This window comes from Mustela erminea, chromosome 10 (assembly GCF_009829155.1).
Source record: "Mustela erminea isolate mMusErm1 chromosome 10, mMusErm1.Pri, whole genome shotgun sequence".
NCBI classification, from domain to species: domain Eukaryota; kingdom Metazoa; phylum Chordata; class Mammalia; order Carnivora; family Mustelidae; genus Mustela; species Mustela erminea.
Genome location: NC_045623.1, coordinates 45,101,260 through 45,127,520, shown reverse-complemented (window position 1 = coordinate 45,127,520; position 26,261 = coordinate 45,101,260). Strand labels below are relative to the sequence as shown.

The window sequence follows — 26,261 nt, the reverse complement described above, 5'->3', positions numbered from 1 at the left end:
CAAATTTAATTAATACTTTATACATCTTAATGATTTCCACTGACCATCTTTTCTTGCTAGACTATGTATGGGTTTGCCCCTATAGATTTGACAAAAATATCTAAATTCATTCGGATTTAGACAGAACATTTAAGGGACTTTTCCCTCCTTTCCACATGTGGTGTTCCATTCAAATATCTGATTTTTAAATTCTTACTTATCCCCTAAATTGTCCCAAAGCTCTGAAGATGCAGAATAATCGGGATGCTTGAAATGAATTTCCTAAATTTTCTCATAAACTGCTGAACTCATTATAGCTCTGGAGTTAATCCTTGTATGAAAAAGAGATGTGTCTCAAACCTTACCCATGAATAATCCTAGCCACATGCCAAACCGTAACAGAATACTCTGCCATGGCTTTGTCAGCTTCCCTCCATAATAAAAACAAGAATTCACTTTGACACACTGCTTTATGTGGCCCCAGGTCTTTCTCTCCTTCAAAGCTATATTACGAACACTTTATTCCACCCATTTCACTCTTTTTCAATCCCCTTCCTATAACCCAGACTCCTTCTTTAAAAATCATCCTCAATTCATATATTCTCAGAACCCAAAATTCTTGAAGTGTGGGAAAAAAAAGTATACAGATATAAGTTTAATATTTCCAGTTCTTAGTTAAGAAGGATCATCTACAACAATATACACTTTAGTCATAATCTGGACTCGAATCTGAACCTTTTTTCTTTAACCTACACAATTTAGAAACATTACCTGTTCTTCAACAGTCCACAGTTGGTTAAATGTTTCAGGTTTGGTATCATCACAAAGGCGTCCTCTTATCATCTGTATATAAAATAGGGCTTTTGTCAAAAATAACAAAGACTACCATTTGATTGTAGCTAACTAAAACACATCTTAGACTTTTTTAAAAGATTTTATTTATTTGAGAGAAAGAGAGCACAAGCAGGGAGAGCAGCAGAGGAAGAAGGGAAGAAGGCTCCCTGTTGAGCAAAGAGCCCAGTGTGGGGCTCAATCCCAGGACTCTGGGGTCATGACCTGAGCCAAAGGCAGGTCTTAACTAACAAAGCTATCAGACCCCCCCCCCATATCGTGAAATTTTAAAAATTAATTTCAAAATATTTTAGTAAATTTATTATTTAATGTGTATTTTTAAAATTGTTTGCAAAATGTTTTCACCTTCCTTTATTTCACTTGGATTTTATACTCCTAGCAATCCTATAATACAGATGACAGCAACTTCATCTTAAAGAAAAGGAAATGTTACTTTTCCATTCTGAACCCACATGTCTATTAAGGTTCATCTAACTACTAGTGGCAAGCCAGGACTCAAATTCTGGTTAAAAAACACTACACAGACCTCTTATTTTTAGGATAAAAGGGTACATGTCACACACTGTAGGGGGCATGTTACATGCACTACTCATTTAATCCTCACACAACTCTACAACACAGGTAATATTAATCCCATTTCATACAAAACAAAACTGCAGCTTGGAGGCTTTAATATAAATGCCAACTGACATTCCACAGCTAGTAAGTGGCAGAGCTGGGATTCCAACCCAGATTTCTCTTAACTTCAAAGTTCATGTCCCCACTATCTTCAGTGAAAGACTGCTTAAATTTTAAGAATATAAACCAGGAAATGTTAAAATAGTTTGTCTATAGTTCCAATTTTCCTGCTCCAAAGCCTTATACTGTTTACCTGAGGACGACTGTTTGAGCCTTCAGGACCATCACTCAAAGGCAACATAGAATATGAAAGGGACTCTCCATCCTTCTTAGGATCTAAAGGACTTTTTGGTCTGGCAGGTAAACCTACTAAAAAGAAGACCATGTATAGGATTACTAAAGTAAGACTGCCAGATACTTCTATATTTAAATTCTTACCATGTAATTTCTTACCTTTATCGAAAACTAGCTTAACTCTCCTAGTATGTCTTTTACGATTTTTAAATTCTCTTTCAAAGTTCCCAAGGCTATTGGTATATTGGTCCCATACAATCTCGGGCAACTGAACAACTCTCTGTGGATATGGAAGCCCTATATCAGCCTGGGAGAAAAAAAATAAAGTGACAGTCTGAATTTAATTCAAAAAATTATCTATTACAGCCGAATTTTCAGAGGACTCCAAATCCAAATTATCATCACCTAGGCATTTCTGTTCACTGTTTGAATCCAACACCCAATTAAGTTAATACAGTCTTAACATTAAATAGTAAAATGATAGCAAGTAGAAGAAGAATGAATTTGATAAGACATAAGCATTATTTTTAGATATAGCTCTAAAGCTGAACTATATAGAATACTGCACTTTGTAACTAATACACTTAAAACATAAATAACCAAGAGAGGTTTTACCTTTAAGAACAGCATATGAAATGTGTCTGACTGCAAAAGACGAGACTTGACACATAGAACTCATTTTAAATATACCCCCATGTTCATGACTTATTCACAAAACAATTACTCTCACATATATAATTCTTATCACACATACAAAAAATTATGACATCCTGAGTATCAAAACTACACACTGAATCAACTTGGAATTCGGTTACTTAACCAACCATCTTTAGAGATGTCATTAGTTGTCTTAATTACTAAAAATCAGATTATAATAAATATCTTTAGATAGGGATCTGGGTTACATAGGTTTATATTTTTTGTCAAGAACTCACAGAATGGTAGGACCCTAAGATCATGACCTGAGGGGAACGCAGAGGCTTAACTCACTGAGCCACCCAAGCGCCCCTCAGAATTCTTAATTTTTATTTTGCTTATGATATATTATATTATCACCATCATCATAATAGTACACAGCTTAGACTGGCTCAACTTTTGCATAAGACTCTCTTTTAAAACAGTAACAGTAATATCAAAGGATGTGAGTAAGCCTTAAATGTTCCTTGCATTCTACATACCAATACATACCACAAGTTTCCTTAATTTCAATTAGGAGTTTTTAAATGTCCACTTAAACAAACAAATCACATGTCAACAACTTAATTAGTACCGTAAACCTAAAGAAATAAGTAAATTAAGTACATATGGTACCTAATTTACAATGGTTCAATTTAGGATTTTTCAACTTTACAATGGTGCAAAAGTGACACATACAGTAGAAACCAATGCTTCGAATTTTGAATTTTGATCTCTTCCCAGGGTAGTGATATGTAGTATAATACTCTGTCGTGCTGCTGGGCAGTAGCAGCGAGCCACAGCTCCTGGTTAGTCATGGGATCATAAAGGTAAAAAAACCTATACGCTAACCACTACTCTGTACCCATACAACCATCCTTTTTAAAACTTTCAGTGTAGTACTCAATGAATTACATGAGATATTCCACACTTTATTATAAAACAGGCTTTGTGTTAGATGATTTTGCCCAAATGGAGGTTAATGTTAAGTGTTCCAAGAACCTTTATGGTGAGCTATAAGCTATGATGTTCAGTAGGTTAGGTGTATTAAATGCATTTTAATTTACGATATTTTCTACTTAAGACGGGTTTATCAGGACATAACCCATCATAAGTCAAAATACCTGTATATAACACACACACACACACACACACACACACAATGCAAAAATCAAACTTTTAAATTAAGTCCTGGACAAAAATTTCTTTCCAAGGAATGTAAGTCTTTCACAATTACTAAGTATCTGGATTTAATGTAATTGCATACATTTTGGTTAAAAATTGTTAAGAAGGTCAATATCACATCTCTGAGATAAAGTGGAAAGAAATTCAGTTCTAAACTAAACCTGGAAATGGAAAACCAACAAATAACCAACTGCATACCAATCTAGTATAAAAAAGCCTAATTGCATCTTTTTTGCCCACCAGAGAACATGAATAAAGTAAGGTCAAGGTTAGTATACTTGTTTACTAATAATAACTTTTCTATTACCACCTATTTTAGTGAAATCAATTTTAAGTAACCACTGTAAGTACTGTATCTTTTTGTACTAGGAACGTTTTAATTATGGCAATGTAGATCAATAAACACCTAAGCAGACTCACAGTATAGAGAGGGTATATAGGGTCAAAAAAGTTCAGAAGTTTTAACAAAGCAACTTATAAATTCCATATTCATTATGATATTCAACGCTCTGAAGCATGAAGAGAAAGTAATGACTGCCAAGTAAATAACATGGCTAGAAAAATGCAAATAATAAATTAATACAACTAAATGAAACAAAGTCCCCAGGGCTGTTCCCTCAACACCTGGTAGACCACTTTTGTGACTCATTAAAAAATGGTAACTAATAACTACACTGTTACTGTTTTGTTTTTTTAAGGTGAATACGAAGGTTCTTTTTTATAATTTCTCAGTATTAATGTTTTCACACAATGCTGATTAATATTTTGCCTCTCAAATTTATTAAATTAGTGAGTCCCTAATTCAAGATACATACTACAGTATAAATATGCATTTGCATTACCCACAAAAAAGTTATAAAAACATGAATCACTTTCAAATGGTTAACTGTTAAATACAAAAGTTCTGTTTTAAGGAAAAAAGAAAAAAGGAATTTTTACACCAAAGTAAAGAACATTACAAAATTAAGTAAAATTTATACTTCCTCCTCATGGACTTGGCAACCTTAAAGACATTTAAAATAGTTTTCATTTTTATCACCAATGTTTTTTATCATGCTATATGGAAAATTACAAAAGTACCTCAAAACTTAAGCAGTGAATAAATCCTGAAGTATGTTTTCTTTTTGCCTTATTAATCTTGAAGTCAGTAAAGAAGGAAAACCCTCTTTTCCTTTTTACCAGAGACGGGAAAGGTAATAGGAAAAGATCCTAAAAATGGCTAGGGAATGGAACATCAAGTTCCTAATATACATATCCAATTAAACCTCCCAGCTATTTTCATTAGAGTATATTTTGTGGGGTGTGGGGGTGGTGCCTAGGAAAGGCAATATCCTTCCTTCAGTAGTACGGTTAGTAGTAGAAGGGAAAAAAATTAAACATTTAAAAAAGTGTATATCCATAAAATCAAGTTATTACCAAATATATCTTAATAAATCTTAGAAAGTGCTCAATATATACCTTCTTCTGGAGTTTCTCCACAAATCCAATGGGATTTTTTAGTGCTTCTTTCTGATGTTTGCCTAAACTTTCAAGGTCCTGGACTGCTTGAGAACGCTGAGCTTCAAGTACAGCAATCGTCTGTAACAGTCTCTGATAACTACAGAGACAAAGAAAAATACCTCACTAAAATTTTCTAGTAACAACAATAAATAAAAACTGAGTTCAAGCCATGATCTACTATTAAGCCACACTCTTTTTAAAGTTACCTGAAAGAGTTTAGTAAAACATATTACTGGGAATAAATGAGGTCTTCCTGAGTTACGAAGTACCTAGTCAGAAAATATCAGTTAGAGAAAGCAAAGCCTTATTTCCCCATCTTAAGTTTTTAACTCTTGAACCTGAACAAGTACAGAAAATAAGAGGGTAGCCTGACTTTCCAACAAGTCATTAAGAAACTGCTAAGTAAAAAATAAAATTGTAAGGTTTTAGCACTAGGAGGGATCTGCAAATTCAGCCCCTCTGTTGTACTTTGTTGTAATAAGGAATCTGAGGTACATTTTCTTGCCCAGACTTAAACAAACTGTCAAATAATTAAGACATGATTTCAGGTGTCATGGTTCTCATTTGCTCTTTCTATTATATTTCCATTCTACAGGACATTTGCTTTCCAAGCAGTTCTTAAGTACTGAACATTTTTAACAGAGAAAAGCCTTAAAGATACTTACTTACTCCCTACCTGCGAAGATCTGCTTAGCACAACACAAAATTTTACCCACACAAACCTGCTATTTGTCATTATCTTTAATTCTCTTTATCTCTCTCTTTTGGTTCAAATTGCCCTGCCTCTCTGACTAATGTCTGTTTTCACAAATATCAATACACATACAGAAATATGTTTGCCCCAAAGTCCTCAATGTTCAAATACACTTTGCAAAAAGAATAAAAAGTCACTCCAAGTTCACTTCAAAGTAAGTGGTTAAGTCCTTAACATATAGATAAAGCATAATTTTTCTTTACACCTTCAAATAAATTTCACTGCCTTTCCCAACTAGACTGTAAACTCCATAATGGCAAACACATCTAAGAAGTTCAGTTTTGTTTATCCAGTGTGCAGCATATTTCCCAGCACAGAGATGATCAATAAATTATTTCTGAATGAACAAATAACAGACATGTCTTGTGCAATCAAAAAGAATACTGAATCTTCTAAGTTCAGAAGTCAGCAAAGTAGAACTTTCCAAGGTAAAAACAATGCAATTTTGAGGTTCATAGCCACGGCACAATTGCACCATAGCATTCTCTATCAGGACACTTTGCCAGCTCTCTGCTTAAAACATACTTATTCTTGCTCTTGAAATGTTTATAATAATTAAGGTAAAAACTAGTAACACTAAAGGGTAAGACTCTTCTCAAGCTAGAGACACTTCATTTAAAAGTTAGAGCAGAACTGGAAAGCAGGAACCATACCAAGTCACTCCTGGGTAAGTGACAGAGGTCAGGTCTAAACCCACTTCCATGAAGCCCCCATCTGTGAGGTATATGGAGTGTAGAGTCCCTGTCTGTGCTGGCTGTTTGCATGAGGCAGGCTCACCGAGACACAATCTTAGCATGACGGTAGTGAGCTAAGTACCAGAACCTATCCTCTACAATACTCTTAACTGTCGTACTTCACCTCCAGAACTCCTTCTCCACTAGCTGAATAACCAAAGACTTCTCACGGTGTCTTTATGACTGATCTCTGTTTTAAGCAAGATTTACATACTTCTGTATCATTAATATGAAAATGACTATGAGTCTATTAAACTTCCAGCAAACTTCTGAAAGCACAATAACAATAAGGAACATGTAAGAACAGAGTTAAGGAAAAAATAAGCACAGGCTTGAAAAAAGTGCTATAGTCAGTTGTTGATGCTGGGAAGAAAGGCCTCTCTCTGAAACCAATAAACTGTAACAATTTTTACTGTACTTAAATTATTTCAACAGAGATGACAAAATAGAACTCTTCAAACTCTATTTGCTTCTCTTTAATCAAGATAAATGATTAACAAATTGAAACTCCTATATAAACACTGTGAAGTCCAGAATAAGCAAAAAGACTGTAAGAAAGTGGTAAACTCGAGTCTTCCAGACCAGCTAATTTGAATTATTTGAGTACTCTTTTGAGTCCTCAGAGATTTTACCAGTAAGAGTACCACATATATTCCTATGCAGAAATGGAAGGAATCATACAAAACTAGGAAAAAAACAATATGATACAGACAATTCTATTTTCAATCCCACCCACCAATCCACTTCACCTCCAAACGCAAACTACTAAAAACTGATCCAGACATCAACCAAGACAAGGCTCATTTGTTCGTTAATTTGATAATTATTTACTAAGAGAATAAGGTACTATCCTAAAAGCTTTGGTAACTATCAAAACAAATCAGGCATGGACTTAGGTATAACAGGGGAGCTACAACTACACCAGAGAAGGAGAAAACTGTATGGAAGCAAATGGATAGGACTGGACTTCTTGTTGGGGTTAGAGGATGGGTATGTGTGGGATATCATCCTAGCCTGCTTTTTTGTATATTTGAAATTCTCTACAGTGAATTAAAAAAAGAAAACTTAAACTTTAATCCAAATTAATGGAGGGATTAACCACTATACTTTTCCTAGGCTGGTCATATCACACCTGCTATTATATTTAGCTCTGCTTTAAGAGAGAGAGACAGGTTCATGAAGAGACAAGGTAGATGAGAAAGAATGTAGTAAGAAATAACAACAGTGTCAAACATTTGCTGAATGTATAGACTATAAGCCAGACGTTATATATCTTAAGTATGATAACATAGCTCTCACTATAAACTTACAAGATAGGTACCATTATCACTATTATACAAATAAGGAAACCAAGGCAGATTAAGTAATTTGTCAAGATCACACCAGCCATTTATTGTGGAGATGTGATGTGAGGAATGGTTAAGACTCTGAGAATTTTTAACCTAAAAAATTAAAACTTCTAATAGAACTTTGTTTCCATCTTTCTTTATTTAACACATGGCTACATAGAAAAGGAAACAGACTTTTACAGGCTATAAAGAGTCAAACCAGAATCAAATTGTGATAAAGGTACAATATGAAGAAAAACACTGTCTCAGTAGAAACCAATAAAAAATGCAGTAGAGGGACGCCTGGGTGGCTCAGTTGGTTAAGCGGCTGCCTTCGGCTCAGGTCATGATCCCAGCGTCCTGGGATCGAGTCCCACATCGGGCTCCTTGCTTGGCAGGGAGCCTGCTTCTCCCTCTGCCTCTGCCTGCCACTCTGTCTGCCTGTGCTTGCTCTCACTTCTCTCTCTATGACAAATAAATAAATAAAATCTTTAAAAAAAAAAAGATGCAGTAGAGCACCCAATCACTACAGATGTTCATACAGATATTTAAAGGAAATTCAAGCACTAAAAATACTGCAACTCTTTAATTCCAGCAAAACTTGCTACTTTCACACTTTTGCTACTCATTCAACCAAGTAATCTGTAGAATGATTTTTTAAATGTATATATATTTGTGTGAACACAAGTATAATTACAGCGTTCCCCCAAGGACAACTCTATATTAAATCTATCAAGAATTATTTGTATTCCATTTCTAGACTAAATCCACTGCTACAAATAGTAGGCTTACCTGTGGCAAAGGATTATTAATTTTATTGTTTTAGGTCTTCAACATAAAATAAGACAAGTTTAGCTTTTGTACTGTGGAATTATATTTTACTAAAATATAAATACTCTTCAAGACTACATCTAAGTTATATTCATTACCCTTCATTCTCCAAGTCCTCTTGAATTCTTTATTCACATATGTGAACATAGAACATTTATACATGGGCACTTGAGTGGCCCAGTCAGTTAAGCGTTAACTCTTGATTTTGGCTCAGGTCACGATCTTAGGGTTGCAACATCAAGCGCCACGCTGCAGGAAGTCTGCTTAAGACACTGTCTCTCCCTCTGCCCCTCCCTCTTGCTCTCTTACTCGAAAATAAATAAGTCTTGGGGCACCTGGGTGGCTCAGTGGGTTAAGCCTCTGCCTTCGGCTCAGGTCATGATCTCAGGGTCCTCGGACAGAGCCCGGCACAGGACTCTCTGCTCAGCGGGGAGCCTGCTTCCCCTCCTTCTCTCTCTGCCTGCCTCTCTGCCTACTTGTGATCTCTTCTCTCTCTATCTGTGTCAAATAAATACATATAATCTTTTAAAAAATAAATAAATAAATAAATAAGTCTTAAAAAGCAAAACATAACAAAACTAGCCTAGGGGCACCTGGGTGGCTTGGTGGGTCATGTGGGTTTAGGTGCCACACATCAGGCTCCATGCCGGGCCTACTTAAAAATTAAAAAATAAAAATAAAAACAAAATAAAGACAACTATTCTAAATCAGAGGGGCTACAACCTTTAGCCTGTTTCTATAAATAACGTGTTTGCATATTTATTTACTTATTTTGAAAGAGAGAGAGACAACTGGGGGAGAGGGCGAGAGAATCTTAAGCAGGCTCCACAACCAGTGTGGAGCCCAACATGGGGCTCGCCCCTGACCCCCTCTATAAATAAAGTTTTATTCGAACATAGCCACACTCATCTGTTTACATAATGTCTATGGCGGCTTTCTAACTATAATACAGACTGCAGTAGTTGCAAAGTGCAATTGATTCCCAAAGCCAAAAATATTTACTATCTGACCGTTTAAGAAAAAGTCTGCTAGGCTGTGCTCTAGATTAAAGATACAGGGACATAACAACAAAGTATAACGTATAATCATGAAACAGGTCCCACGTGGTGGGAGGGGATAAACACTTTGGAGATTTTTCTGGGTATAGATGGAAAAATATAAATACAGATTGTGGGTTATACCATTTTATTCTATCAATGCCGGACCACTGGGGTATAATAAAGTTCTTAAGATTATACAAGAGAATATATATATTTTTTAATTTACTTATTAAAGGACAGGACAGAAACAGAGAGAAAGAGCATGAGGGGGTGGGAAGAGGAGAGGGAGAAGCAGGCTCCCCACTGAGCAGGGAACCCGATGCAGAGCTCGATCCCAGGATGCTGGGATCATGACTTGAGCTGAAGGCAGACACTTAACTGGCCGAGCCACCCAGGTGCCCCGAAGAATATTCTTCTTTTTAGGAGATTTATACTCAAGTAAAGGATCATGAGTCTACAATATACTTTTAAATGTCACAGCTTGAAAAAAAAAAAGTATATGGAATGGGAAGGAAGATGAGGGGAAAGGGAGAGAAGGAGAGAATATTTAAAAATGTGGGGCGCCTGGGTGGCTCAGTGGGTTAAGCCACTGCCTTCGGCTCAGGTCATGATCTCAGGGTACTGGGATTGAGTCCCACATCGGGCTCTCTGCTCCGCGGGGAGCCTGCTTCCCTCTCTCTCTCTCTCTGCCTGCCTCTCTGCCTACTTGTGATCTCTGTCTGTCAAATAAATAAATTAAAAAAAAAAAAAGCTTTAAAAATGTTAACAACTGATGAATTTAGCTGAAGGGGATACAGATGGCTATCATACTATTCTTCTAGACTTTTAACATTTATAATTTCCTAAATAAAAACCAAATAATGAAGAAGCAATTCATTACATTCTGCTGCTGATAAAGAATAGTTTGATTTAAAAAAAAAAAGAATAGTTTGATTATCCTATGAACACTGAACTTAATTAAATAACACTGAAAAAAACTAGAGGAAAGCAACATAAAAATAAATGTATTCAGGGACGCCTGATGGCTCAGTGAGTTAAGTATCCCACTCTTGACTTTGGCTCAGGTCGTGATCTGAGTCATGAGATGGAGCATGTCAGGCTCCATGCTCAGCACAGCATGGAGAGTCTCTATCCCCCTTTCCCTCTGCCTCTCTCTCCTCACCCAGTGCTCTCTCTCAAATAAATACTGAAAAACTTTAAAAAAATATTCATTTAACTATACTGTACAAAGAAAAGGGAAAGGAGTATAGAAAAACTTCTAAGCTAATTAGTATGCTTTCACATGTGTGTACATGTGTACAAATGCACACATGTACGCACTGGTGACCAGGAGGAACTAAGAGGAAAAAAGAGCAAGACATATGCTGGATATAATTTTCAACAGGATAAAACTATATAAAGTGAACTGGTTCTCAAGAATAACAATCAGAAAATTTTAAGCAATAACAAATTCTATCCTAACACAATTTACCAGTATAAAATTTGGGGGGAAAATGCTTCAATTACTCTATACCATCATTTAAATCATGTATGGCATTTCTACTTTCAGCAAAATACTGAGCTTAATTTATACATGACTGAAAGAAATTATTTTGGTATCAGCAGAACTTATGTATTTTAAAATTATCTATTTAGTAAACAAAAGCTGTATGATACTATGTCTGCCTTCATGAAGGGTTTCAAACACTGAAAGTGTAGAACAGCAAAAATTCAATAATTCATGAATGATTTCTCATTTACTGTGAAAATCTGAAAGTCATTAGAAGATGATCAAAAAACCTCTTATGATATTCTGTGTTAAGAGAGAAACTAATACCTCAGCTTCTGATAATATGCCTTTCCAGGTATAATCATCAATTCTGTATTGAAAATAACTTAAAATGCTGAATTAAAGACAAGAAAAAAAATGTACCTGTTTATTTTAATATCGTGGAAAAACTGATAAGATACTAAGACTTTTTATTAACAGGCCAAAATCTAAGTGAAGGCATAACTGGACCATGTAAGTCTAGGCTCAATTTTCTGTACTTCACTTGCCCAGAAAACAGAAGACAAAGCCACTGAGGTAGGCAGATGAGTAGGAGATGCTCTACCTTCAGGCTTCTGTACCTTTCACTCCCATCCCATAGAAGAGCTGCTTTGGGACTGAGAAAAGGAGCAGATAAAAATTTCAACCACAAAAAGCTGTTACCACAAGACAGTCCAAATCATATTACCTGGGTGGCCTTAAACAGCAAGAGCCATGAGTAAAGTTTAAAGCAGGGCTTCTGGACTAATGCACACACACCCATCCCACACCGAGATACCCACAGAAGCAAATACAATTTTATCTGGAAAAATACATACTCATCTTAGGCCTCAAGGATAACCCATAAAGAATTTTCCAAAGAAAGTAAAGAGGTCCTATTTAAAAATTACCAAGCATACAAAAAAGCAAGACAGAGAGTAATAAAAGACAGGTTTGAAAACAGCTACAAGGAACAGGAAACTACAAAAACGGACTAAGGTGCTTTGAAAAGGAAGCAAATTCAAATTTTTAAAATATGATAATTAAAACTAAAAGCTCAATGGGGATAAATTTTCTCTTTCAGAAATTTCAGGCAAATTCACTAAAGACAAGCTGGAAAAACTACTTAAAAGCTCTTATGCTAAGTGAAGTAAGTCAAGCAGAGAGAGTCAATTATCATATGGTTTCACTTATTTGTGGAGCATAATAAATAACACGGAGGACATGGGGAGATGGAGAGGAGAAAGGAGTTGAGGGAAATTGGAAGGCAAGGTGAACCATGAGAGACTATAGACTCTGAAAAACCACCTCAGGGTCTTGAAGGGGCGGGGGGTGGGAGGTTGGGGAAACAAGGTGGTGGGTCTATTAGGGAGGGCATGTATTGCATGGAGCACTGGGTGTGGTGCAAAAAAAACAATGAATATGCTGTTACACTGAAAAGAAATTTTAAAAATAAATAAATAAATAAATAAATAAAGCTCTTAAAAGTGGTAAAGAGCTAACAGAATCATGAGATGGTACCAAATTAAGATCCATGATAAGATGAAAACCAGAAAGTTAAAACATGTCTGGGGGCACTTTTGCCCTGTAGCAATTTATTGATCCAGAAGAGGAAGCTGAGCAGTGCTTCTGATAGCTTAAAATGACAGAAGATCAAAACTGGACTATAGGGCCAGACTACACCCTAGGAGTAAGAGTGAAAAGGAAGTAAACTGCCCTCTCAGAATGGACTAGTATATCTCAGTTCGTAATTAACTAGTAAGGCTGAAAACTTATATACCCCAAGACCCAGACATCCCATATGTAGTATGTAGTAACCTCAAGAAACTCCTGAATATACAGTGGCATGTATTTACTACAGTCTTAGTCATGATAATCCAAAACCAGCAATAACCCAAATGTCCACCTAAGAAAACAGATAAACCGTGGTATAGGTATACAATGGAATATTATACAGTAATGAAAATGACCATACATCTATGTGTACCAACACAGATGAATATCAGAAATGTAATATATCACAAGAGAGTATAAGCAGTGTGGTTCAAAAACTAAACTTTCTTATTTAGGGATACACCTGTAAATGGTAAAACCTTTTAAAAGGGCAAAGAAGGATTTTCATGAAAGTAAGAAAAGTAAGGAAATGTAACTAAGGAACTATTCACAAAGGAGAACTTCTGGAGTACTATTCATATTGCGTATCACAACCTGGATTGTGGTTAAACAATTATAGGCTGTTTTATTTCACAGTTACTCTGTACCTGCATGTATTTCTTTAGTATTATATGCATGAGATATTGCACATTTTTTTAAATGGGAAAGCTTTCTAGGAAGAAAATGTTATAGAGAGAACATTTATACTTTTAGAACTTTATTTAAGATTCACAGAGGAGTCCGGGTTCAAGTTCCAGCTCTATCAGCAACTAACTATGGGAGCTTATTCAAGCCATTAAACCTTGGGCCTTGGACTCCTCAGCTACAAAATGAGAAGAATGGACCAGATAAGTAGTTGCAAAAGCTCTTTTCAAAGTGAAAAATTCTAGGATTATAAGCCATATGTTCAATTCTGGTCACTCACTATAAAATGCTAAGTGAAATAAGTCCGATAAAGACATATACCATATGCTTCCATTCATATGTGGAATTTAAGAAACAAAACAAATGTGCAAAGGAATAAAAGAGAGAGAGACAGACAGACAGACAATCCAAGAAACAGACTCATAACTCTAATACAAAACAAACTGATGGTTACAAGAGGGGAGGTGGGTGGTGGGTGGATGCATGAAAATGGGTGATAGGGATTAAGGAGTACACTTGTTGTCATGAGCATGAGTAATGTACAGAATTGTTGAATCACTATATTGTACACCTGAAACTAATATAACACTGAATGTTAACTACACTGGAATTAAAATAAAAATAAAAATAAAAAAAATCCTGGTCACTCATTATTTGATCAGGGATGGACTCACTTAATATTGTATACATTTTAATACAGTGTTGTCACTGTTTTCTTCAACATTGTATTTGAGACCTGAGTTTATCAGCTCTGCCCATATTAATATGTATGCCAAGTAACTGCTCTCAGAGGGGAAAGTTATTTAAAAAGATCTAAGGGAGGGGTGCCTAGATGGCTCAGTCGGTTGGGCGGCTGCCTTTGGCTAAGGTCATGATCACGGGGTCCTGGGATCGAGCCCTGCACTGGGCTCCCTGCTAAGCGGGGAGCCTGCTTCTCCTTCTCTGCTGTTACCCCCACTTGTGCTCTCTCGCTTATACACTCTCTCTCTCTCAAATAAACAAACAAAATATTCTTAAAAAAGAAAAAGCTCTAAAGGGTAAGTGTCTCCTGCTTCACAATGTCTACTCATGATATATTACTGGCTTTACTCTGCAGTGGTTACTTCTAAAATGAAATTATGTAAAAATATAATGGCTTTGGTTTATGAAGAAATTGGCTGTTCTGGCTGTAGGTCAATGAATAGTGTATTTCTTGAAGGCAAGAATCTTATGGTGCACCTATCCCACTAGTTTTTAAGTATGTCTTATCTCATTTATTGTATTTTATATTGTGCAATCCTTGAGAGGAAGGCCATTTTTCTACTTCTTGTACTATTCTATAGCACAGTAAGATTCAAGAGACACAGAAAGTGCTCATAAAAATGAGAACAAAACCATGAAAGAATATATGAATAACTGAATAGTTATTTAGGTGAGTTCTCAGCAGTTACATGACTGTATATAGAACACTATTATAATGGTATGTATGTTTTTTAGGTATGCTAAAGATACATACAGCCTTGGTCCTTTTCCATATGTAAAACTTAGAGGGACAGATAAAAGACATACTTACCAAATTTATGGATGACATGAAGTTGAGAAGGTTAGCAAATACTGTAGATGAAAAAAATCAGGATTAAAAAATAACAAGCAAGCTAGAATACTAGACAAGATGAAATTCAACCACATAAACAAAAAAATGGTTAGGGGCGCCTGGGTGGCTCAGTGGGTTAAAGCCTTTGCCTTCAGCTCAGGTCATGATCCCAGGGTCCTGGGATCGAGCCCCACATTGGGCTCTCTGCTCAGCGGGGAGCCTGCTTCCTCCTCTCTCTCTACCTGCCTCTCTGTCCTACTTGTGATCTCTGTCTGTCAAATAAATAAATAAAATATTAAAAAAAAAATGGTTGAACTACAAAGCAGCCAAACAAGTACAAGATGGCACGAACTTGCCTTATGAGACACAGAAAATTGTGAGCCCCCCAACCGATCCTAAGTTCAATTATGATGTTAAAGTGTGAAGTAGCTGCTCAAAAACACGTAACACTAGCTTAAACTTGTATGAAACCAAACACTTTACCAAGTATGCTCACTGTATATATAGCACTATATCAGCCATTCTGAAGGAAGGATACAAGTATTATCAACATGCAATCCTACATCATGATCATTATAATTAAGGTAAGACAGTGTGCACGTGTATACTGGTAGTTGCTTATTTAAATACTGAAAGACAAAGCAGCTTATAAAATTTCTAGTCAATTCCCAACATCAACAAATATTATAATGATTAATATACTGTAAGAGGAAAACATACATAAAATTTGACCAACCATGTTATAAACAAAGTGGTCATTCCTGGGAGACACAAACACTATTTCATAGAAGAAGTAAAAACCAAGTAAACACTGAAAATTTGTGTATTTCAATATAAAAGAAGGTTAAGATATTCCAGGTAGAACAGTGCAAGGAAAACACAAAGGCAGGTTAAGTGTGACACACACTGAAACAACATATTGAAATACACGAGGGGAGTTAAGAACACAAAATAAAAATCTTTAAATGAAAGAACTATAAATCCAACAGGACCAAAAAATACGGGTTCTAGTCCCATTCTGAGAAGATCAAATAGATCAGCCTATCATGCCTTCAGTCTCCTCTTCTACAAAATAAAAGAGTCTCCAACATCACTTTCCATTTCCAGAATTCCTGGAGATAGAGCTTGAGCACCTATTTTTAAAAACAAAAACTCCACAGACAATTCTGAAACATGTCTTTCATAAAGAAATACCACTCTAATGCAAGAGAGCAGTTGCCAAGTTTTGAACGATGATGATTTAAGAAAATCTTTGTATTTGGAAGGCTAATATGGCTGCAATGTGTTAACATAAATTTGAGAAAATGGCAAAAGAAAGCAATGTAGCCAATGTGTAAGATTACATTCTGAACAACATATTTAACACTGAAGTATACTCAAAAGTTGTTAACCAGGGGCACCTGGGTGGCTCAGTGGGTTAAGCTGCTGCCTTCGGCTCAAGTCATGATCTCAGGGTCCTGGGATCGAGTTCCGCATCGGGCTCTCTGCTCAGCAGGGAGCCTGCTTCCCTCTCTCTCTCTCTGCCTGCCTCTCTGCCTACTTGTGATCTTTCTCTGTCAAATAAATAAATTAAAATCTTAAAAAAAAAAAGTTGTTAACCAGCTAGGGTTCTGAAAAGCAGAAAAGTTAAAAGAATTGTAGATGATCCAAGAGAACCTATTAAAACTGTCTTTAAGATATGAAAGTTTGCTATACAGAAAAAGGAAGAGATATAGTTCAAGTTACCTCAAAGTCAAACTCACATCACTGAGCAGTTGTTCTAGAGAAGAATCTGAGGCTCAATAAAAGCAAAGATTTCATGAAGCAGTGAGTTCTCTGTCAGTATTAAGTTCAAACAGATATCGAATGACCACCATTCAAAGGATACAGTAGAGGGGTCATATTAGGTGGAAATCTGGATGAGACTTAAACCAAGGTCATTCCAAGACCAAGTTTCTAAGGATACTAGAAAAGAGCATTTAAAAATTAAATTTCTTCAGTTTAAAAAGGCTATATATTATTATTTCAATTATATGACATTTTATAAAAGATAAAACTACAAGGGAAGTAAAAAGTTCAGAAGCTGAGGGGAAGACAGGAGGGTTGAACATGACAGACACAAAGGTGATGTTTTTATACTCATGAAATTATTCTAAATAATACTGCAATCTTGGATGCATACATTATGCATCTGTCAAAACCATAAACCTTTAAAGGCAAAAAAGTGAACCATTATGCAAATTTAAAAAAATCATTTAGAAGGTCAGGGCATCCTAGGAAGAAATATAAACTGATGGAAGATCTAACTGTATTATAAATCTCACTGAGGGGTAAAAAGGAAAACATCCTGACCTAGGTAGCTTCGGAGATGCATGGCATTGCTAACACTAAAGGCAAAAGGAAATGCACATATGCACATATTCTAACTGATGTAGTTATTTCCCAGAGTTAACAATTCTAATACTGCTATATACTTATACTGGAATTAAACAAATAAATGGTGATAGATGACCAAGTTGGCCAGTGCTGGACTCGGAATTTATAGATGAACAAGGGGAGGAGCTAGAATGATCCAGAGGTTAATATAAGGGATTAGAGATAAAGTCAAAATATGAACTCAGGTTTAGCTTAGTAGAGATGCAGATGATTATATACAAAATATTTATGGAGGGGAGCCCAGGTGGCTCAGTCGGTTAGGTGTCTGCCTTTAGCTCATGATCCCAGAGTCCTGGGATCGACTTCTGTGCTTGGCTCCCTGCTCAGTGGGGAGCCTGCTACTGCCTCTCCCTCTACTTATGCTCTCTTATTCTCTCTCAAATAAAATTTTAAAAAAATTTATGGATATGAGTACATACACAGGTTAGTACACACACACACACACACACACACACACACACACACACCCCAAAAATACACCACCTTGATGGGACATAGGAGCCAAGAGAGAAGTTCCCAATGGCCAAAGCCAGAACAATTTGAGCGACAAAATAAAATAGGACTAAATTATAACCCAAGGTATAAAAATAAATATTTGAGTCCATACTGACATAAATAATTGAATGACAAAAGAACAATCTCCCAAGCAGAATTCCAAATAATTTATGTAGACACTCTGCCCTCAAGGAAAGAGAACCTAACTCCCCAATCCTGTGTGTACTGCACTGAGTAACTTCTTTCCAAAATACAGTATGGAGAGGGTGAGGAAAAAAGAATACAATGGAGGAACCTGATAAATACTACCTCAGCCGAGTAATCAAATCAACATCAATGGCACTACATCATAGAAATAGCATCATAGAAATAGTAACATACCCTCAGTATGATGTGATAAAAATGGCACTTTACTTCTGTGTTCTTCTTCCCCACACCTTCAACCCCAGCCTAATCATGAGGAAAACATCAGACAAATTCCAGTAAAGGAATATTAATACCTGACCAGTATCCCTCAAAACTGCCTACGTCATCAACAAGGAAAGTCTGAGACTGCCAGTGAAGAGAAGCCTCAGGAGACATGATAATTAAATCTAATTGGTATCCTAGATGGGATTTCAGAACAGAAAAAAGATAATGGGTAAAAACTAATAAAGTACAGGTTTTAGATGATAATGTATTAATACTGCTTAGTTATAACTAATATCGTACAAAAATATTAAAAATAGGGGAAATAGGGGAAAAGAGGTAGGGTTTGTAAGGGAATTCTGTAATATAGTCTTGATTTTTCTGTAAATCCAAAACTGTTCTTTAAAATACTATTTTTTTTTAAAAGAGAGAGAGAGTTTGCACCTATCAGAGAGCAGTCAGGGTGGCGGGGTGGGGGTGGGGTGGAAAGGGGCAAAGGGAGAGAATCTTAAGCAGGCTCCACAAACTACATTCCACGACCCTAAGATCATGACCCGAACCAAAATTAAGACTCAGATGCTTAGATGACTAACCCACCCAGGCGCCCCTTAAAATAAAACTTAAAAAAACAAAACTTTAAATAAAACATTTTTTAAAAATAAAATAAAATAATTAAATTAAAATAAATCTTGTAGGGGTGCCAGTTGGCACAGTCAGTTAAGTGTCCAACTCTTGGTTTGGGCTCTGGTGGTGATCTCAGGGTCATGAGATTGTGCCCTGCACTGGGCTCTAGGCTCAGTGCAGAACCTTCCTGAGACTCTTGCCCTCTCCTTCTGCTCCTATTCACCCCCCAGATTCTTGCTCTCCTGTCCCCCCTCTAAAATAAATAAAAATTTTGGAAGATTTTATTTGAGACCATGAGATACAGAGAAAGAGAAAGAGAGATCACGAACAGGGTGACAGGGAGAAAGAGTAGCAGACTCCCTGCTGAGCAGAGGCTAATGGGGGCTGGATCCCAGGACTCCGGATCATGACCCAAGCCGAAGGCAGACGCTTAACCAACTAGGCCACCTACACATCCCTAAATAAATATATTTTAAAAATCAATCAACCAATCTTACAATCTTTCCTGTAGCCACTATTGCTCTGCTGTCTTAGAATAGCAAAAGGGTTAAATATTTATTTTAGGTATATAATAAGTTGAAACATAAGAATTTAAGAGAGCCTATCTAATTACGTTAAAAAATTTATGCTAGCAAATTTACTGTCATTTACTCCTGGTTAAACTTTATCACATTGAATAATCACTCTAATGGTTCTAGAATGCACCAGTTTATAAATAATTCTCAGCTGCTATCTCTGTTCAATACGAAAACCTGTTCAAAACACCTTTCTAGATATTATCTCTATTCTGCTTTAAAGTGGTAACTGCTAGGGGTGCCTGCGTGGCTCAGTTAAGTGTCTGCCTTCGGCTCAGGTCATGATCCCAGGGTCCTGACATCAAACTCCACATCAGGCTCCCTGCTCAGTGGGGTGCCTGCTTCTCTCTCTCTCTGCCACTCCCCTTGCTTGCACTCTCTCTCTCTCCCACTCTTTCTGTTAACAAAATAGAATCTTTGGGGCACCTGGGTGGCTCAGTGGGTTAAGCCTCTGCCTTTAGCTCAGGTCATGATCCCAGCGTCCTGGATCGAGTCCCACATTGGGCTCCCTCCTCCTCTCTCTGCCTGCCTCTCTACTTGTTATCTCTCTTTCTCTCTCTCTCTCTGTCAAATAAATAAATAAATAAAATCTTTAACATAAAATAAAATAAAATTAAATTAAAAAATAGAATCTTTAATAAATAAATAAATAACTGCTAGGGCATTTCAAATATAAAATCTCTGTCAGGGCGCCTGGGTGGCTCAGTGGGTTAAGCCTTGCCTTCGGCTCAGGTCATGATCTCAGGGTCCTGGGATCGAGCCCCGCATCGGGCTCTCTGCACAGTGGAGAGCCTGCTTCCCCCTACCCACCCGCCACTCTGCCTACCTTTCTGCCTACTTGTGATCTCTTTCTCCTGTCAAATAAATAAATAAAATAAAAACTTTTAGAAAATATATAAAATCTCTGTCAAATAAATGTAACCTCCAGACCTTTTATGGTTACCCACCTTAAGTCACTAAGCACAATTCTAGTCTTTTAACTTTAGTGCTTCAGCACAGTAGTGACATTAAAATGTACACCACAATGCCTGGCATGACAATATACTCCTAAAAAATACATTCTGTTGAGGAGGCTGGGTGGGGGGAAGGGGAAGAAAAGGTTAAGGACAACAGTTTCTTCCATTTAGTATGATACATCTTCATTCATACATATATATATATATATATATACACACACACATATATATATAAAACAATTATAAGTTACATAATAATATGTATTGTACCAACATATTCACAGCACAATGTACTTAAAGAACTGGTGGAAGTCTGTGGGTTTGTTTTGTTTTTTGGTTTTTGGTTTTTTTGGGGGGTATATAAGCATCTGGTACCAGCTGGATTTATATAAAATTTTAAAATCCCAAGGTGGAAAAAAAATATTTGTTTACCTCTTGTATTGACACAACTACCTTATAATTTCATTATACTTGTACTATTAACTTTACACTTTGTACAGCTATTGTTATCTTCGTTGTACTCCTATGAATAGAGTATAAATTATATTCATATATATGATTATATTTATTATTGATCAAAACCCCTCTGAAACAGGTATTTGTACCAATTTATAGATGGCATAACCAAAACTTAGAAAGGTTAAATACTGGCAGATTCTTGCCATTAATTTTTTCCATAATACGATTATTTATATATCCTAATCTACGTGTAATATTGAGCTTAGTTTGTATACACTAGGAAAATTAGCTTATATCTAAAATTCAGAAATGACCAAAAACCTAAATGAAGCCTTAATTTCCTGCCTTATTTTTAAATAGCAGAATAGTAATAAAATTATCCTATTTAACAACTCTCCCTATTCACCTACTAGTACAAATACTAATTCAAAAACAGAATGCAACAGAAGAGAAATAATATCTTTTTTTTCTTGAATGGACCATAAACAATATTTTAAATAAAACATTTGTCATTCATAATTAAAGAGGAATTCTGATAGCCTCCAACAATTGTACAAAAACACTTGCCCCTTTCCAAAGTCTTCATTGTGTATTTTCTCAATGTATATTTAACCAGAAGTGTAATTTTTTTTTTAAGATTTTATTTGATAGTGAGACAGAGAGAGACAGAGTAAGCATATGAATGGTAGGAAGGGGCAGAGGGAGCAGGGAGCCTGACACTGGGCTCGATCCTAGGACCCCAGGTTCATGAACTGAGACAAAGGCAGACACAACCAACTGAGCCACCCACATGCCCCAAAATGTAATTTTGAATGCATTTCAAAGGATATTTTCTTTTGCATTAAGGTTTCACCAACAATCCTGAAAATACAGTCAGGTCTCTGTAAGAAAAGTTATCACTTTTCTCTTTTCAGAGTCTCTCCTGGTACCTGGAAACTGGCAAATTACTTAACCTATTCAAGAAATTTAGCTGTTGGGACACCTGGGTGGCTCAGTTGGTTAAGCGACTGCCTTCGGCTCAGGTCATGATCCCAGAGTCCTGGGATCGAGTCCCACATCGGGCTCCTTGCTCAGCAGGGAGCCTGCTTCTCCCTCTGCCTCTGCCTGCCATTCTGTCTGCCTGTGCTCGCTCTCTCTCCCTCTGATAAATAAATAAAATCTTTAAAAAAAAAAAAAAGAAATTTAGCTGTTAAGGAGAGAAAGTAAACAGAAAAATATCTGAAAAAGTATATAGAGTATGAGATGATTTTTAAATCAGGAAAGACTGAAACGTGTAAATGCTGATGGGAAAGGGCTACTGGAAAGGCTGATTCTGAAAAGTAAGAGTAATAACAAATAGAGCAAGGTTCCTAAAAGAAAGTTAAGAGGGAATGGAGCTCAACTCAATGGCGGAAGGCTTAGCCTCAGGCAGGAAAAAAAGAGATCCCTCCATTTACTTAAAGATCATTTATCATCATCACCATCATTTCGAATTAAAAGTTTACTACTTATAAAATATTAACTGCTAGCGCCCCTGTATATATTATAACTCTCTTTTTATAATCTTTTTATAAATGAGGAAACAAAACCTCAAGGTTAAGTAGCTTGCCAAGGTTTCAAGTGGTAGATCTGAACCCAACTAAGCCTCTCTGACTCCCAAGAGCATAATCAGTAGGCTACACTCTCACAAACTACAGGTACAGATGCAGATAAGTTATGTGGCAGGATGTTGACTGAGTTAGTTCTCCTCTGCTACCTTCTATTTTCTCATGCAGCAGAAAGCAAGATCACCTGCAAAGTGAGGGCCTGGTGGCTTAGCAAGAGTTAAAGAGATCTTAAATAGTCACAAAGAAAAACTGACTAGGGAAATATGGCAGGTCCAGGCCACCCAAGAGGCCCCACTTTGTAACTGGAAATCATTAATTTATAGTGGTACCAGTATGCAGAAGTATGTGATTTCTTTTCAGTTGTAACAAAGGAAAAACAATGGGAGAGGAGAAGAAAAAATGTGGCAAGAGAGCTATGTTCTTAAAGATCAGGTAATCTAAGCCAGATAAGAAAAGGAGACAAGGGGACACCTTGGTGGCACGGTGGTTGGGCGGTCAACGCCTAGTTTCGGCTCATGTTGTGATTTCAGGGTCGTGAGACTGAGCCCTGCATCAGGCTCTGGGCTCAGTGTGGAATCTGCTTGGGAATCTCACTCCCTCTCCTCTGCCCCTCCCCTGCTATGTGCCTGCTCTCCTCTCTTGCTCTTGTTTCTCTAAAATTAATAAATAAGTCTCTAAAGATTTTATTTATTTATTTGACAGACAGATATCAGAAGTAGGCAGAGATGCAGAAAGAGAGAGGGGAGGAAGCAGGTTCCCTGCTGAGCAGAGAATAAATAAGTCTTTCAAGAAAAAAATAAAGACAAGGATAAAGGCAAATATGGAAAAATTAGAGTTGTTAAGGGAATAAAAAAAATTTTGTACATTCTTTCATGTACTTATTTTCCAATTATCAGTTGCCTTTCTATTCTGCAACAATTACGAGGGAAGGAAAACAAAAGGAAAGGCATAAACAAATACACTGCAATCACATCTCAAATGTTATGGAAAAGTAACAGGTTCATAAATATTCTCATAATTAATTGAGACACTGGAGATACAAGAAAAAAGTCTAATGGTGAAAGGGAGCAAAACGGTCGAAAGAACCAAAAGCAAGATATGAATTTTATTTTATTTTTTTTAGAAGTAACTCTTTGAAACTTAATGTAACTTAAAAAACCATGGAAAACTTATCTTGTTTAAAATGTTTCAAAGATTCCTGGGCCTACATTTAGGGGTCATGTAACTAAAATACAAATAGGGAAGAAAATGGGTAGTAGATTAAAGTGTGTTTCTCCTGGGGAAATGGACCAAACCAAATCTAACTTACCTTTATAATATGTGGTGTCTAAGACTTGGCCAAGCTTACAGTGAGTACTCAACAGATAATTGCTGAACTGAATTAAGCCAGAGCAAAGAAACAGGAGCCCAGACTGCATGTTTTCTGCCTAATAAAAATTATTTTAAAGGGTCATTATTACTGATGCACCAGCTTTAAGCAAAGGTAACTACCCTAGCACTGAAATACTTAGGAAGTCTTAATTTACTGTTCCAGTGACCAACGAGAGTTTCACATACTCTTTTTTTTTTTTAAAGATTTTATTTATTTATTTGACAGAGAGAGATCACAAGTAGGCAGAGAGGCAGGCAGAGAGAGAGAGGAGGAAGCAGGCTCCCTGCTGAGCACAGAGGCCGATGCAGGGCTTGATCCCAGGACCCTGAGATCATGACCTGAGTCTAAGGCAGAGGTTCAACCCACTGAACCACCCTGGCACTCTCACATACTCTTCAGAACACTTAGTAAGTCAATATTAGATGCAGGTCTTACACAATCATTATTTTTTATATGATTACAAGCATGATTAACAAGCTACTATAATTTTTCTACTCTCTAAGGTACTTAATTAGTTAAATCTGGGACTCTGAACACAGATATAAATTACTATGTCTAGAAATGAAAAAATAGTATCTATTTATGTCTAGAAATGAAAAAATAATATCTATTTCTAACAACCCCTAAATGTAGGCCCAGGAATCTTTGAAACATTTTAAACAAGATAAGTTTTCCATGGTTTTTTAAGTTACATTAAGTTTCAAAGAGTTACTTCTAAAAAAAATAAAATAAAATTCATATCTAAGGTCTTATTTCTAACAAACTAGAAACAAACAAAAGAAAAAAATCAAAATTATCAGGCACCAAAATCCTCTAAATCACCCAAAGTATGAAATATTCATGCAATTATAAGAAGTACTGATAGTTCCCTTAAACTAGAGTTGCAAAACACTTATAAAATACCTGAATAAAATGTAAACTATGGAAGATTCTCAAAAAGAACCAGTCATTTACATTTTTAGCCCCTTGTTATGATTTACACTATAAAGTCAGAATATTAAGTCTATAATAAATTTCAGAACATGAAAAGTTTTAAAGAATCACATTCAAAACTAATGAAAATGTACTCACCAATAAAGTATCTGACATCTTAAATTTTTTTCTCAAACTATACACCAAATTTAACCAAAATGTTAGTTTTTATGATATCTGAGACTTTCATTTTTCCAATATCAGACTCTGAATGGGGAAGGCAGGGGATGGGGCAAACAATGACATAGAACTTTGATGATCTTGGCAAACACTTTTTCTTACCAGCTTAATTAATATTTCATAAGTGTTTATCATCATTTCACACTGACCTTCAAGTGCAGATGACACCTAAGATTTCATATTTCTTTCTTTTGACAAAAGGAAATCTTCCAGAAAAATAAATAAATCTGAGAGTATTGGACACATAAAAATATAGATGACTTGCAATAGTTACATATAATACACCACATTTTATTAAAGCAGGTGACCTATCTGTTTATGTATCTCCAGCAACCAGCACTCTGCTAGCATGAAGCAGGCACAAGAGACACTTGCTGAATTAGTAAGTATCAGTTGATGGAAATCCACCCCACAGATGGATTAGATCATTTAAAATTCTTAAGAAAGTTTTTTTTTTTTAAATGTTTCAACTGATTTAAATACTTTAAGAGGGGCACCTGGGTGGCTCAGTGGGTTAAGCCTCTGCCTTCAGCTCAGGTCATGATCTCAGGGTCCTGAGATCGAGCCCCGCATCAGACTCTCTGCTTGGCAGGGAGCCTGCTTCCCCCTCTTTCTCTGCCTGACTCTCTGCCTACTTGTGATCTCTGTCTGTCAAATAAATAAATAAAATCTTTAAAAAAAATAAAATTAAATTAAAAAAATAAACTACTTTAAGAATAAATTCTATCTAACATTTAACAAAATATATTTGTTAGCTTTCACTGAAAATTTATATATACAAAGAGTGAAGAAAACTGTATCTGATAATTTACAAATCCTTATTAGTTCTCTTCAAAAGTATGGCCAAATTAATAAAAATATGATCAAAGTACAACATATTTCTGTAAAACCACTTCTCACATCTGCTATTTGGACTGGCCCTTTAAAATTCTGGGCCATCTAACAGCCTATAAACAAAATAAGCATTTCTTATTATTATTGTAGATTTAGAACAGAGTTATGTTTAATAAATGTCAGAAGACATCTTACTAAATTCCAAAGTAAAGATGAG

The 26,261-nt window shown here is 36.1% G+C and overlaps 1 protein-coding gene across 11 annotated transcripts in view; it reads right to left on the bottom strand.

Annotated features, from left to right (window-relative positions):
* ZZZ3 (zinc finger ZZ-type containing 3) overlaps positions 1-26,261 on the bottom strand; it is a 119,157-nt gene that overhangs the window by 13,578 nt on the left and 79,318 nt on the right. For 9 of the 11 annotated variants that reach the window (XM_032360773.1, XM_032360769.1, XM_032360766.1 and 6 more), the window contains 4 exons: positions 5,062-5,200; positions 1,903-2,050; positions 1,703-1,818; positions 751-822 (listed from right to left, as the gene is read on the bottom strand). In XM_032360773.1, coding sequence (XP_032216664.1) covers positions 751-822; positions 1,703-1,818; positions 1,903-2,050; positions 5,062-5,200 — 475 coding nt within the window. The remainder of the gene's footprint in view (positions 1-750; positions 823-1,702; positions 1,819-1,902; positions 2,051-5,061; positions 5,201-26,261) is intronic. The other 2 variants (XM_032360770.1, XM_032360771.1) reach the window with 2 other exon arrangements.